The 14,073-nt window shown below is 45.5% G+C and overlaps 1 protein-coding gene across 1 annotated transcript; it reads left to right on the top strand.

The window, feature by feature from the left end:
* Positions 1-17: 17 nt before the first annotated feature.
* On the top strand, positions 18-1,975 carry rbm48 (RNA binding motif protein 48; the record flags this gene model as incomplete). The annotated part of the gene is made up of 5 exons (XM_080533098.1): positions 18-140; positions 464-654; positions 778-923; positions 1,051-1,721; positions 1,813-1,975. The coding sequence occupies 5 exons, from the start codon at positions 18-20 to the stop codon at positions 1,888-1,890; spliced, it is 1,209 nt and encodes a 402-aa protein (XP_080389224.1). The 3' UTR covers positions 1,891-1,975.
* Between the last annotated feature and the right edge of the window lie 12,098 nt (positions 1,976-14,073).

The following is a 14,073-nucleotide window of genomic DNA, read 5'->3' as shown; positions in this document are numbered from 1 at the left end:
TGTTGCCATCAGCAAACATGGCGGCGCCCAACAACAGTTCATGTTGGAGCACTCCTGAGGTTTACAAACATCACGAGCAGGGAAGAGTGTGTGCCTCGAGACCGAAGTACAGGGAAGGGAGAAGACCCAAAGCAGTTAAGGTAAGGCATAGTATACATATTTCTCCCAAAACATTATGAGGAATAAAGTGAAACGACACTGAATCCCTTTGGCTAACTGTGTTGTGCAGTTCTAGTGATGCGTTTTGTGTCAACTACACAGACAAGCTTGCAATTCGATGGCACAGATGAGGAATATTTCAACTTGAGGAGTTAGTTTACCATCTTAGCACTGCAGTTGATGTATGTACTTTTGTATCTATGAGGCTCCATTGTGCAAAATACTGATATTTTGCCACCATGTCAATGGTGGGTTGCTGTCAAATTCCGCTTTAATGTACACTAGTGTTTATTTATTTCCCCAGGTGTACACCATCAACTTGGAGTCTCGTTTCCTGATGGTGCAAGGAGTCCCAGCTATTGGCGTGATGACAGAACTTGTCCAGCTCTGTGCTCTGTATGGGGTGGTGGAGGAGTACAGGCCACTGGACGAGTATCCTGCAGAAGAATTCACAGAAGTCTACCTCATCAAATTCAATAAACTCAGCAGTGCAAGGTCAGTGTGGAGGCCGTCATAGAATAGTGTGGAGGCCGTAATAGAATAGTATGGCCAATGCTCTCAATTCTGCAAGCGGATAAACCTCACTCAGCCAAGTATACTGTGATATTTCTGTTTCAGAGCGGCCAAACGGCGAATGGATGAGAAGAGTTTCTTCGGTGGTATACTACATGTTTGCTACGCCCCTGAATATGAGACGGTGGAGGACACCAGACAGAAGCTGCAATACAGGCGATGTGTGGTCAGGAGGATAACTCAAAATAAAGGTACGTTACCAACGAAAGCTGTGCTTCTGGGATATCTTTTAAAACACAAGCATTAACCATGATCAGTAAATGCATTTGATATTTTTGTATTTTTTTCTGTTTGTATTCCTTCCTTTCTGTTGTGAAGCAAAAGAACAGGAGCAGGTGGATGAAGAGAGCAGAAAGTCTACGCCTTCCAACGCAGTTGCCACATCAGTGACGACTTCATCAAGAAATGATCAAAGACAGAGTGAGACCAGCGATAATCAAGGGAGCTCAACCACAAGCTATTCCTTAGGATTTCCTTTATTGCCTTTACCCCCACAAGAACATTCTCACTACAGACATGTCCCATCTTACAATCAGCCGTTTGAGAATCAGGCAAATCAAAGCAGGATGAGACCAACAGAGGACAAGATGGGGTCATTGCATTATTCTGTTGACACGAAACAGCAGCATCCACTCAGTTCAAGCTCTGGACCAACAGAGGACAAGATGGGGTCATTGCATTATTCTGTTGACACGAAACAGCAGCATCCACTCAGTTCAAGCTCTGGTCCATCCTCTTCTAATGGAGACAAAGGGACAGTGAGCAGACTTAGCAAGAATCTAACCCCTGTAATCAGATTCCTACCTAGGACCACACACTTGGAGAACAGGAAACATAAAATGCTAGAAACTAGTAATGACCCACTGTTTGGCATCATGGGCAAAAGTGAACCCCTTATCGGACCACAACTACCAGAACAGCCTAAGATGGACATGGAAGACAAGTCAATGAACACAACAGCCAACCTGATCAGACATAAAATGACAAAGGTTAGTTTAGAAATGGCTTCTTCTCCATCGTATAAAATGAACAGTATAAGTGGTATATATGGATATCTAATTAATTGTATTATGCTTATAGGCTGCATCCATCCCTGAGGTCAAACCAGCAGAGAAGAAGAAGAAGACCACCACAGCTAAGCCCAGACGGAGAATATAAGAGAGACTCTATTCTCTGAAATGGATCACTCAGACTGAAACCGTTTTTAAGTTCTCTAATTTAAGACCACTCAGATGATTATTCAACACGTTTATAATGTAATTTATACATTTTGCATCAGAGTATGAGCAATTGTTATTAAAAATATATTGTCAAGAAAGTAAATTGTAGTGATGTCCTTAGTGCTCCAGTGGATGTTGAAATGCATGCTGCTCAAATGCTATTATGCTCTGTAAGACAGAAAAAAACATGTCAGAACCAGGGTATTGTCAAATAAGAGAGGCAGGTTACTGTACTATGTTGCATTTGCTCCATTGTTTAAGTTTTTGTTGGTGGCCCTCTCTTTGATGGTACAGTATCATAATGCACACATGTGGGTAATTTTTTTCAAGTGGGCGTGCCTGATGCCTGTGTCCAAAGATGCCATAGGCATAGCATAGAACCAGGGATGATAGAAGCTGTCGCTACTCGTCCGTGGCAATCCTTTGCAGAGTATAACATATCAGGGTCTTAAAAAATCAGCAACTCAATTCACATTCTCAGCCAGAATATGTTGGCTGGCCAAACAATAGCATATTAAGCATGATTCTTTTATGCACAATTTTCTTCGTTTAAAAAGTGGGGGGGGCACAGAATCTACATTTTGAAAAGTGGGGGGGGAATGTCCCCCCTGTCCCTAGTGGAGATTTTGCTGATGCATACACCATTTGATAATTTATGCTTACACTGCAATATTTCTACTCTGTTATATTATACACTGCTCAAAGAAATTAAGGGAACACTTAAATCACACATCGCAGATCTCGATGAACGAAAGCCAAACCGGTCATGCTGGATGATGTTGCAGGCAGCATAACATTCGCCACAGTGTCTCCAGCCTCCCCGATGCTGGATCTGACTACTGTCCTACTGCAAGAGTGTGACATGAACACAAGCCGGCAGGCTAGGAATGAAGTGTGTGTGTGTGTGTGTGTGTGTGTGTGTGTGTGTGTGTGTGTGTGAGACCACCATCCTCCTCTGTAGCCTGTCCTGTACTGTGTGACCCACTGTCTGACCCCCTCTCTGACCAGGCTTTCTATCTGACCAGGCTGTCTGACCAGGCTCTCTGATCAGGCTGTCTGTCTGACCAGGCTCTCTATCTGACCAGGCTCTCTGACCAGGCTCTCTGGGGTCATGAGAAGCGGAGGGAGGAATAGATGGTAGGCTGTGCAGACTCTGGATGGACATCAGCCTTCTGCTGTCCGAGGCTGGCCTGTGACAGGGCTGCGTACACCAGCTGCAACACAACCACACAGGCTCAAGTTAGCTCCAGAGGAAACGTCGCCGACAAAGGAGAGAACAATGTTATTCAGAAAAGACTCTCACCTCGATCTTGGGTTTGGGCTTGGGGATAGCTGTGAAAAAACAGAGATTGAAGGAGTCAGAAGGAGAGGTTTTTGGAGAACATTGGGCACAGGATTGAGTAGAAAGATGTGTATACGATACGCTGTGTGTCAATTCTTGTGGAAACAATGTGGTTATGCTGATCATCAGGGAGGCCGGTGGGGGTAGAAATCGGAGGATGGGCTCATTGTTGCATGGAACCGAATAAGGAATGGTATCGAACACACATGACAATGAGCCTGTCCTCCGATTTCTATCGTCACCGGCCTTCCTTGCTGTACATGTGTGACTGAATAATAGTAATAATAAAATAAAAAGTAATGCCCTGTAATAGAAATATCAATTACAACAAGAGAAATACAATGTAGCCCAATAGAGTGAATGAATGAATGAATGGTCTTTATTGTCATTAGAGGCTGGTTGAGGTAGAAATTGGAGAAGACTCCAATTACTTATTGTAATTGTATTGTATTGATTGTGTTTGAAACCATTCCTCATTCCATTCCATGTGTTACAATGAGCTCATCCTCCGATGTCTACCTCCACCAGCCTCCCCTGGTGTAAGTATTAGTATTGATTACAACAGAGATCCACTTCCTAAAAAGTCATGTAATAGTTGTCCTTACGAGGGATGCCACGTGGAGGTGGCTGAGGAGGGGGAAGAGGAGAGGCAAGAGGAGAGGGTCGGGGCCAGGTTTGGGATGGGGCCTTCGTACTCAGGCAGCTAACCAGAGCCAGGACGAGCAGGACGAGCAGGACACACAGACAAGCACTCACACACACCAGAACCCTGGGATACAGACTCCTTCTTAACGGATCTGAGATGGCTGTAGAAAGACAATGTACAATCCATGGGGCATTAGTCCTGCAATCTCTAGCCTCATATTTGATGCAGTGGAGGTTGGTGGAGGTAAGATTGGAGGACAGGCTCATTGTAATGCATGGAGGGAAATGAGGAATGTTATCAAACACGTGTCATTCCCTTCCATGCCCGTCCTCCGATTTCAACCTCCACCAGCCTCCCCAGATTTGATGGTAACATGTTCAGATACAATCAGTCATTTGATGTCTTGTGATTGACACAAGAATGGTCATTGTTCTGGGTTTTGTGTGAAGAACCTTTGCGAATCCCTGAAGAAGGCGGCTTGCTGCCGAAAAGATTGTCCAAAGTTTCTGCTAATTGACTATAAAAATGTTAAATTACATTTTGTATTGAAATGAGCTATTGTTGTCTGGTGAAACAATTCAACAATAACAAGATGATAGCCGATTCTTATTCACCTGCAGTGACATTCACATATGTCATGTGACCAATGCTGGTGCCCCCGTGCATCCATGCGACCTGGCATTGGTACCTGCCCGAATCTGATTGGTTAACGTTGTGGATATCGACGAACAGGCGTGTTCGATTGGTTGATACAGTTAAGTTGGAGAGATGGTGTCTTAATGTGGGCTCCAAAAGGAGGAACTGTCCCCCAGTGAATAACCCCCATCCTCCTGTCCAATGGTCATCTCCACAATGCTGAACTACACACGACAGAGAGAGAGCGCCCCCTTCTGGTACAGATACTGAACTTCTCTTGGCCAACACAGACGTCCAACATTGGTCTGCGTCGAAACCTAAGGGGACAAAGGTTTGATCAGTAAGAAAGAATGTGGAACTCTCGACTAGCAGGGATATCTGATACATTGGATTAGTACATGCTTTAATTCATCCAAATGAAGCAATGCATTAGTTTCATGATATGAGATGAAATGGAACCAGAAGTGAGAGCAATGAGAATACATAGCCTTATAAGCTTTTAGACAATATTTCAAACATGTGTGGTATAGGGAAGGCTGGTAGAGGTACGTGTTTGATACCATTCCTTATTTGGTTCCATACTTTACAATGAGCCCATCCTCAGATTTCTACCTCCACCAGCCTTCCCTGATGATCAGCATAACCACATTGTTTCCACAAGAATTCACACACAGCGTATACACATCTTTCTACTCAACCCTGTGCCCAATGTTCTCCAAAAACCTCTCCTTCTGACTCCAATCTCTTTTATTGCTATCCCCAAGCCCAAACCCAAAAATAGAGGTGAGGGTCTTTTCTGAATAACGGGTGGTAGTGGTGGTCTAGGGTGGTAGTGGTGGCCTAGTGGATAGTGAGTTGGACTTGTAATCGGAAGGTTGTGAGTTCAAAAAACACTGCCTGAAACACCACCACTAGTGTGCCCTTGAGTAAGGCACTTAGCACTCAGTTACTCCAGGGGGAATGTCCCTGTAATATGTAATTGTAAATCACTTTAAAAGCATGGGCTAAATGGCAAATTCTAAGATAGAGGTGAGAGTCTTTTCTGAATAACGTTGTTCAAACGCCCTTGTCCATCAGGCCTCATTGTAATGCATGAAATGGAATGAGGCATGGTATCGAACACACATGCATTCCAATTAACCTGTCATCCTTACATGCAAACAGTCCCTTCAAACATCAGACCACGGTATATATATACGTATATATTTATTTATTTTTTATATTTTTGGGGGCTGTGTAGGTGGGCATTGTAGGTGGTTTTAGCACTATGCAGGCCCAGCCTGTCAGTGTCCCATGTAGCTGTCTGTCTGTCAGTGTCCCATGTACTTGTCTGTCTGTCAGTGTCCCATGTAGTTCTCTGTCTGTCAGTGTACCATGTAGCTGTCTGTCAGTTTCCCATGTAGCTGTCTGTCTGTCAGTGTCCCATGTAGCTGTCTGTCTGTCAGTGTCACATGTAGCTGTCTGTCAGTGTCCCATGTAGCTGTCTGTCTGTCAGTGTCCCATGTAGCTGTCTGTCTGTCAGTGTCCCATGTAGCTGTCTGTCAATGTCCCATATAGCTGTCTGTCAGTGTCCCTTGTAGCAGTCTGTCTGTCAATGTCCCATGTAGCTGTCTGTCTGTCAGTGTCTCATGTAGCTGTCTGTCTGTCAATGTCCCATGTAGCTGTCTGTCAGTGTTCCTTGTCTGTCTGTCAATGTCCCATGTAGCTGTCTGTCAATGTCCCATGTAGCTGTCTGTCTGTCAGTGTCCCATGTAGCTGTCTGTCTGTCAATGTCCCATGTAGCTGTCTGTCTGTCAGTGTCCCATGTAGCTGTCTGTCTGTCAGTGTCCCATGTTGCTGTCTGTCTGTCAGTGTTCCATGTAGCTGTCTGTCAGTATCCCACATAGCTGTCTGTCTGTCAATGTTCCATGTAGCTGTCTGTCAGTGTCCCATGTAGCTGTCTGTCTGTCAGTGTCCCATGTAGCTCTCTGTCAGTGTCCCATGTAGCTGTCTGTCAATGTCCCATGTAGCTGTCTGTCTGTCTGTCAGTGTCCCATGTAGCTGTCTGTCAGTGTTCCATGTAGCTGTCTGTCAGTGTCCCATGTAGCTGTCTGTCTGTCCCATGTAGCTGTCTGTCAGTGTCCCATGTATCTGTCTGTCTGTCCCATGTAGTTGTCTGTCTGTTCCATGTAGCTGTCTGTCAGAGTCCCATGTAGCTGTCTGTCTGTCCCATGTAGCTGTCTGTCTGTCCCATGTAGCTGCCTGTCAATGTCCCATGTAGCTGCCTGTCAGTGTCCCATGTAGCTGTCTGTCTGTCAGTGTCCCATGTAGCTATCTGTCAGTGTCCCATGTAGCTATCTGTCAGTGTCCCATGTAGCTGTCTGTCAATTAATACAGTTGCAGTAACTAGAGAGAAAATGTCCAAACTGCATCTTCACAGGCTCAAGTGTGATGTGATGTCACAGTGATGTGATGTCACAATGATGCCATACATAGGGATAGAGTCTTGGGATGTGAACATTCTGGGAGTCAGGCAGTTGGAGGAAGACTACGCATTGGTAAGTCCTCTGTACCATGTTCCAAATGTTCCATTGAAAAAGCAATGATTGTTATCAAAAAAGCAATGTAATGTCCTGCTAATTTGTACAGTATTGTGCACAGCAGATATTCAAGTTTTGTCTTGGTGTGAATTAACATTAACAAAAAAAGTATTGCTAAGCAGCATGTATTTCTCTGGTCAGATTTGTTGCATTTAAAAAAAAAATCGAAATGTAAAAAACGAAAATGTGTGTATTTGCTAAGAGATCTGTCTGTCCCATGTAGCTGTCTGTCTGTCAATGTCCCATGTAGCTGCCTGTCAACGTCCCATGTAGCTATCTGTCTGTCTGTGTCTCATGTAGCTGTCTGTCAATGTCCCATGTAGCTGTCTGTCTGTCTGTGTCCCATGTAGCTGTCTGTCTGTCAGTGTCCCATGTAGCTGTCTGTCTGTCAATGTCCCATGTAGCTGTCTGTCTGTCAGTGTCCCATGTAGCTGTCTGTCTGTCAGTGTCCCATGTTGCTGTCTGTCTGTCAGTGTTCCATGTAGCTGTCTGTCAGTATCCCACATAGCTGTCTGTCTGTCAGTGTCCCATGTAGCTGTCTGTCAGTGTCCCATGTAGCTGTCTGTCTGTCAGTGTCCCATGTAGCTCTCTGTCAGTGTCCCATGTAGCTGTCTGTCAATGTCCCATGTAGCTGTCTGTCTGTCTGTCAGTGTCCCATGTAGCTGTCTGTCAGTGTTCCATGTAGCTGTCTGTCAGTGTCCCATGTAGCTGTCTGTCTGTCCCATGTAGCTGTCTGTCAGTGTCCCATGTATCTGTCTGTCTGTCCCATGTAGTTGTCTGTCTGTCCAATGTAGCTGTCTGTCAGAGTCCCATGTAGCTGTCTGTCTGTCCCATGTAGCTGTCTGTCTGTCCCATGTAGCTGCCTGTCAATGTCCCATGTAGCTGTCTGTCAGTGTCCCATGTAGCTGTCTGTCTGTCAGTGTCCCATGTAGCTGTCTGTCAGTGTCCCATGTAGCTCTCTGTCTGTCCCATGTAGCTGTCTGTCAATGTCCCATGTAGCTGTCTGTCAAATAATACAGTTGCAGTATCTAGAGAGAAAATGTCCAAACTGCATCTTCACAGGCTCAAGTGCAGTGTGATGTGATGTCACAGTGATGTGATGTCACAATGATGCCATACATAGGGATAGAGTCTTGGGATGTGAACATTCTGGGAGTCAGGCAGTTGGAGGAAGACTACGCATTGGTAAGTCCTCTGTACCATGTTCCAAATGTTCCATTGAAAAAGCAATGATTGTTATCAAAAAAGCAATGTAATGTCCTGCTAATTTGTACAGTATTGTGCACAGCAGATATTCAAGTTGTGTCTTGGTGTGAATTAACATTAACAAAAAAAGTATTGCTAAGCAGCATGTATTTCTCTGGTCAGATTTGTTGCATTTAAAAAAAAAAAAAAAAATGTAAAAAACGAAAATGTGTGTATTTGCTAAGAGATCTGTCTGTCCCATGTAGCTGTCTGTCTGTCAATGTCCCATGTAGCTGCCTGTCAACGTCCCATGTGGCTATCTGTCTGTCTGTGTCTCATGTAGCTGTCTGTCAATGTCCCATGTAGCTGTCTGTCTGTCTGTGTCCCATGTAGCTGTCTGTCTGTCAGTGTCCCATGTAGCTGTCTGTCTGTCAATGTCCCATGTAGCTGTCTGTCTGTCAGTGTCCCATGTAGCTGTCTGTCTGTCAGTGTCCCATGTTGCTGTCTGTCTGTCAGTGTTCCATGTAGCTGTCTGTCAGTATCCCACATAGCTGTCTGTCTGTCAGTGTCCCATGTAGCTGTCTGTCAGTGTCCCATGTAGCTGTCTGTCTGTCAGTGTCCCATGTAGCTCTCTGTCAGTGTCCCATGTAGCTGTCTGTCAATGTCCCATGTAGCTGTCTGTCTGTCTGTCAGTGTCCCATGTAGCTGTCTGTCAGTGTTCCATGTAGCTGTCTGTCAGTGTCCCATGTAGCTGTATGTCTGTCCCATGTAGCTGTCTGTCAGTGTCCCATGTATCTGTCTGTCTGTCCCATGTAGTTGTCTGTCTGTCCCATGTAGCTGTCTGTCAGAGTCCCATGTAGCTGTCTGTCTGTCCCATGTAGCTGTCTGTCTGTCAATGTCCCATGTAGCTGCCTGTCCACGTCCCATGTAGCTATCTGTCTGTCTGTGTCTCATGTAGCTGTCTGTCAATGTCCCATGTAGCTGTCTGTCTGGCTGTGTCCCATGTTGCTGTCTGTCTGTCAGTGTCCCATGTAGCTGTCTGTCTGTCAGTGTTCCTTGTAGCTGTCTGTCTGTCAGTATCACATGTAGCTGTCTATCTGTCAGTGTTCCATGTAATTGTCTGTCTGTCAGTGTCCCATCACGCAGCTGTCTGTCAGTGTCCCATGTAGCTGTCTGTCGGCCCCATGTAGCTGTCTGTCTGTCAGTGTCCCATGTAGCTGTCTGTCAATGTCCCATGTAGCTATCTGTCTGTCAGTGTCCCATGTAGCTGTCTGTCAGTGTCCCATGTAGCTGTCTGTCAGTGTTCCATGTAGCTGTCTGTCAATGTCCCATGTAGCTGTCTATCTGTCAATGTCCCATGTAGCTGTCTGTCAATGTCCCATGTAGCTGTCTGTCTGTGTCCCATGTAGCTGTCTGTCTGTCAGTGTCCCATGTAGCTGTCTGTCAATGTCCCATGTAGCTGTCTGTCAATGCCCCATGTAGCTGTCTGTCTGTCAATGCCCCATGTAGCTGTCTGTCTGTCAGTGTCTCTTGTAGCTGTCTGTCTGTCAATGTCCCATGTAGCTGTCTGTCAGTGTCCCATGTAGCTGTCTGTCTGTCAATGTCCCATGTAGCTGCCTGTCAATGTCCCATGTAGCTGTCTGTCAATGTCCCATGTAGCTGTCTGTCAATGTCCCATGTAGATGCCTGTCTATCAGTGTCCCATGTAGCTGTCTGTCTGTCAATGTACCATGTAGCTGTCTGTCTGTCAATGTCCCATGTAGCTGTCTGTCTGTCAATGTCCCATATAGCTGTCTGTCAGTGTCCCATGTAGCTGTCTATCTGTCAATGTCCCATGTAGCTGTCTGTCTATCAGTGTCCCATGTAGCTCTCTGTCAATGTCCCATGTAGCTGTATATGTCCGTATACACCACCCCTTGGCCCATACACACACCATTCCCCACTCCACTGACATTCTCTCATCTCTGTCTATCTCTCACCTCGATACCCTCTATCTAATTGAGACAGCGGTAAAGGCTGTTCTCCAACGGGGGTCACGTGCTGGTAACCTCTGTCCCTGAAGAAGCAACAACCAAGAAGACGTCGCTCATTAAGTGCCTTTTAGCTTGCTATGTGATTGTGCTAAAAAGTTGATGTCTAATTGAGACAGCGGTAAAGGCTGTTCTCCAACGGGGGTCACGTGCTGGTAACCTCTGTCCCTGAAGAAGCAACAACCAAGAAGAAGTCGGTCATTAAGGGTCCTTTAGGTGCTATGTGATTGTGCTAAAAAGTTGATGTCTAATTGAGACAGCGGTAAAGGCTGTTCTCCAACGGGGGTCACGTGCTGGTAACCTCTGTCCCTGAAGAAGCAACAACCAAGAAGACGTCGGTATTTAAGTGCCTTTTAGCTTGTTATGTGATTGTGCTAAAAAGTTGATGTCTAATTGAGACAGCGGTAAAGGCTGTTCTCCAACGGGGGTCACGTGCTGGTAACCTCTGTCCCTGAAGAAGCAACAACCAAGAAGTCGTCGGTATTTAAGTGCCTTTTAGCTTGTTATGTGATTGTGCTAAAAAGTTTAAGTCTAATTGAGACAGCGGTAAAGGCTGTTCTCCAACAGGGGTCACGTGCTGGTAACCTCTGTCCCTGAAGAAGCAACAACCAAGAAGACGCCGGTCATTAAGGGTCCTTTAGGTGCTATGTGATTGTGCTAAAAAGTTGATGTCTAATTGAGACAGCGGTAAAGGCTGTTCTCCAATGGGGGTCACGTGCTGGTAACCTCTGTCCCTGAAGAAGCAACAACCAAGAAGACCTCGCTCATTAAGTGCCTTTTAACTAGCTATGTGATTGTGCTAATAAGTTTAAGTCTAATTGAGACAGCGGTAAAGGCTGTTCTCCAACGGGGGTCACGTGCTGGTAACCTCTGTCCCTGAAGAAGCAACAACCAAGAAGACGTCGGTCATTACGTGCCTTTTAACTCTATACCCTCTATGTAATTGAGACAGCGGTAAAGGCTGTTCTCCAACGGGGGTCACGTGCTGGTAACCTCTGTCCCTGAAGAAGCAACAACCAAGAAGACGTCGCTCATTAAGTGCCTTTTAGCTTGCTATGTGATTGTGCTAAAAAGTTTATGTCTAATTGAGACAGCGGTAAAGGCTGTTCTCCAACAGGGGGTCACGTGCTGGTAACCTCTGTCCCTGAAGAAGCAACAACCAAGAAGACGTCGGTCATTAAGTGCCTTTTAGCTTGTTATGTGATTGTGCTAAAAAGTTTAAGTTTACATTAATCTCTCACCTCTATACCCTCTATCTAACTGAGCCAGCGGTAAAGGCTGTTCTCCAACAGGGGTCACGTGCTGGTAACCTCTGTCCCTGAAGAAGCAACAACCAAGAAGACCTCGCTCATTAAGTGCCTTTTAACTAGCTATGTGATTGTGCTAATAAGTTTAAGTCTAATTGAGACAGCGGTAAAGGCTGTTCTCCAACGGGGGTCACGTGCTGGTAACCTTTGTCCCTGAAGAAGCAACAACCAAGAAGACGTCGGTCATTAAGGGTCCTTTAGGTGCTATGTGATAGTGCTAAAAAGTTTAAGTCTAATTGAGACAGCGGTAAAGGCTGTTCTCCAACGGGGGTCACGTGCTGGTAACCTCTGTCCCTGAAGAAGCAACAACCAAGAAGACGTCGGTCATTACGTGCCTTTTAACTCTATACCCTCTATGTAATTGAGACAGCGGTAAAGGCTGTTCTCCAACGGGGGTCACGTGCTGGTAACCTCTGTCCCTGAAGAAGCAACAACCAAGAAGACGTCGCTCATTAAGTGCCTTTTAGCTTGCTATGTGATTGTGCTAAAAAGTTTATGTCTAATTGAGACAGCGGTAAAGGCTGTTCTCCAACAGGGGGTCACGTGCTGGTAACCTCTGTCCCTGAAGAAGCAACAACCAAGAAGACGTCGGTCATTAAGTGCCTTTTAGCTTGTTATGTGATTGTGCTAAAAAGTTTAAGTTTACATTAATCTCTCACCTCTATACCCTCTATCTAACTGAGCCAGCGGTAAAGGCTGTTCTCCAACAGGGGTCACGTGCTGGTAACCTCTGTCCCTGAAGAAGCAACAACCAAGAAGACCTCGCTCATTAAGTGCCTTTTAACTAGCTATGTGATTGTGCTAATAAGTTTAAGTCTAATTGAGACAGCGGTAAAGGCTGTTCTCCAACGGGGGTCACGTGCTGGTAACCTTTGTCCCTGAAGAAGCAACAACCAAGAAGACGTCGGTCATTAAGGGTCCTTTAGGTGCTATGTGATAGTGCTAAAAAGTTTAAGTCTAATTGAGACAGCGGTAAAGGCTGTTCTCCAACGGGGGTCACGTGCTGGTAACCTCTGTCCCTGAAGAAGCAACAACCAAGAAGACGTCGGTCATTACGTGCCTTTTAACTCTATACCCTCTATGTAATTGAGACAGCGGTAAAGGCTGTTCTCCAACGGGGGTCACGTGCTGGTAACCTCTGTCCCTGAAGAAGCAACAACCAAGAAGACGTCGCTCATTAAGTGCCTTTTAGCTTGCTATGTGATTGTGCTAAAAAGTTTATGTCTAATTGAGACAGCGGTAAAGGCTGTTCTCCAACAGGGGGTCACGTGCTGGTAACCTCTGTCCCTGAAGAAGCAACAACCAAGAAGACGTCGGTCATTAAGTGCCTTTTAGCTTGTTATGTGATTGTGCTAAAAAGTTTAAGTTTACATTAATCTCTCACCTCTATACCCTCTATCTAACTGAGCCAGCGGTAAAGGCTGTTCTCCAACAGGGGTCACGTGCTGGTAACCTCTGTCCCTGAAGAAGCAACAACCAAGAAGACCTCGCTCATTAAGTGCCTTTTAACTAGCTATGTGATTGTGCTAATAAGTTTAAGTCTAATTGAGACAGCGGTAAAGGCTGTTCTCCAACGGGGGTCACGTGCTGGTAACCTTTGTCCCTGAAGAAGCAACAACCAAGAAGACGTCGGTCATTAAGGGTCCTTTAGGTGCTATGTGATAGTGCTAAAAAGTTTAAGTCTAATTGAGACAGCGGTAAAGGCTGTTCTCCAACGGGGGTCACGTGCTGGTAACCTCTGTCCCTGAAGAAGCAACAACCAAGAAGACCTCGCTCATTAAGTGCCTTTTAACTAGCTATGTGATTGTGCTAATAAGTTTAAGTCTAATTGAGACAGCGGTAAAGGCTGTTCTCCAACGGGGGTCACGTGCTGGTAACCTCTGTCCCTGAAGAAGCAACAACCAAGAAGACCTCGCTCATTAAGTGCCTTTTAACTAGCTATGTGATTGTGCTAATAAGTTTAAGTCTAATTGAGACAGCGGTAAAGGCTGTTCTCCAACGGGGGTCACGTGCTGGTAACCTCTGTCCCTGAAGAAGCAACAACCAAGAAGACGTCGGTCATTAAGGGTCCTTTAGGTGCTATGTGGATGTGCTAAAAAGTTTAAGTCTAATTGAGACAGCGGTAAAGGCTGTTCTCCAACGGGGGTCACGTGCTGGTAACCTCTGTCCCTGAAGAAGCAACAACCAAGAAGACGTCGGTCATTACGTGCCTTTTAGCTCCATACCCTCTATGTAATTGAGACAGCGGTAAAGGCTGTTCTCCAACGGAGGTCACGTGCTGGTAACCTCTGTCCCTGAAGAAGCAACAACCAAGAAGATGTCGCTCATTAAGTGCCCTTTAGCTTGTTATGTGATTGTGCTAAAAAGTTTAAGTTTACATTAATCTCTCACCTCTA

This window comes from Nansenia antarctica (genome assembly GCF_963989245.1).
Source record: "Nansenia antarctica genome assembly, chromosome: 5".
Taxonomy (NCBI): Eukaryota; Metazoa; Chordata; class Actinopteri; order Argentiniformes; family Microstomatidae; genus Nansenia; species Nansenia antarctica.
This window is presented reverse-complemented; position numbering and strand designations above follow the sequence as displayed.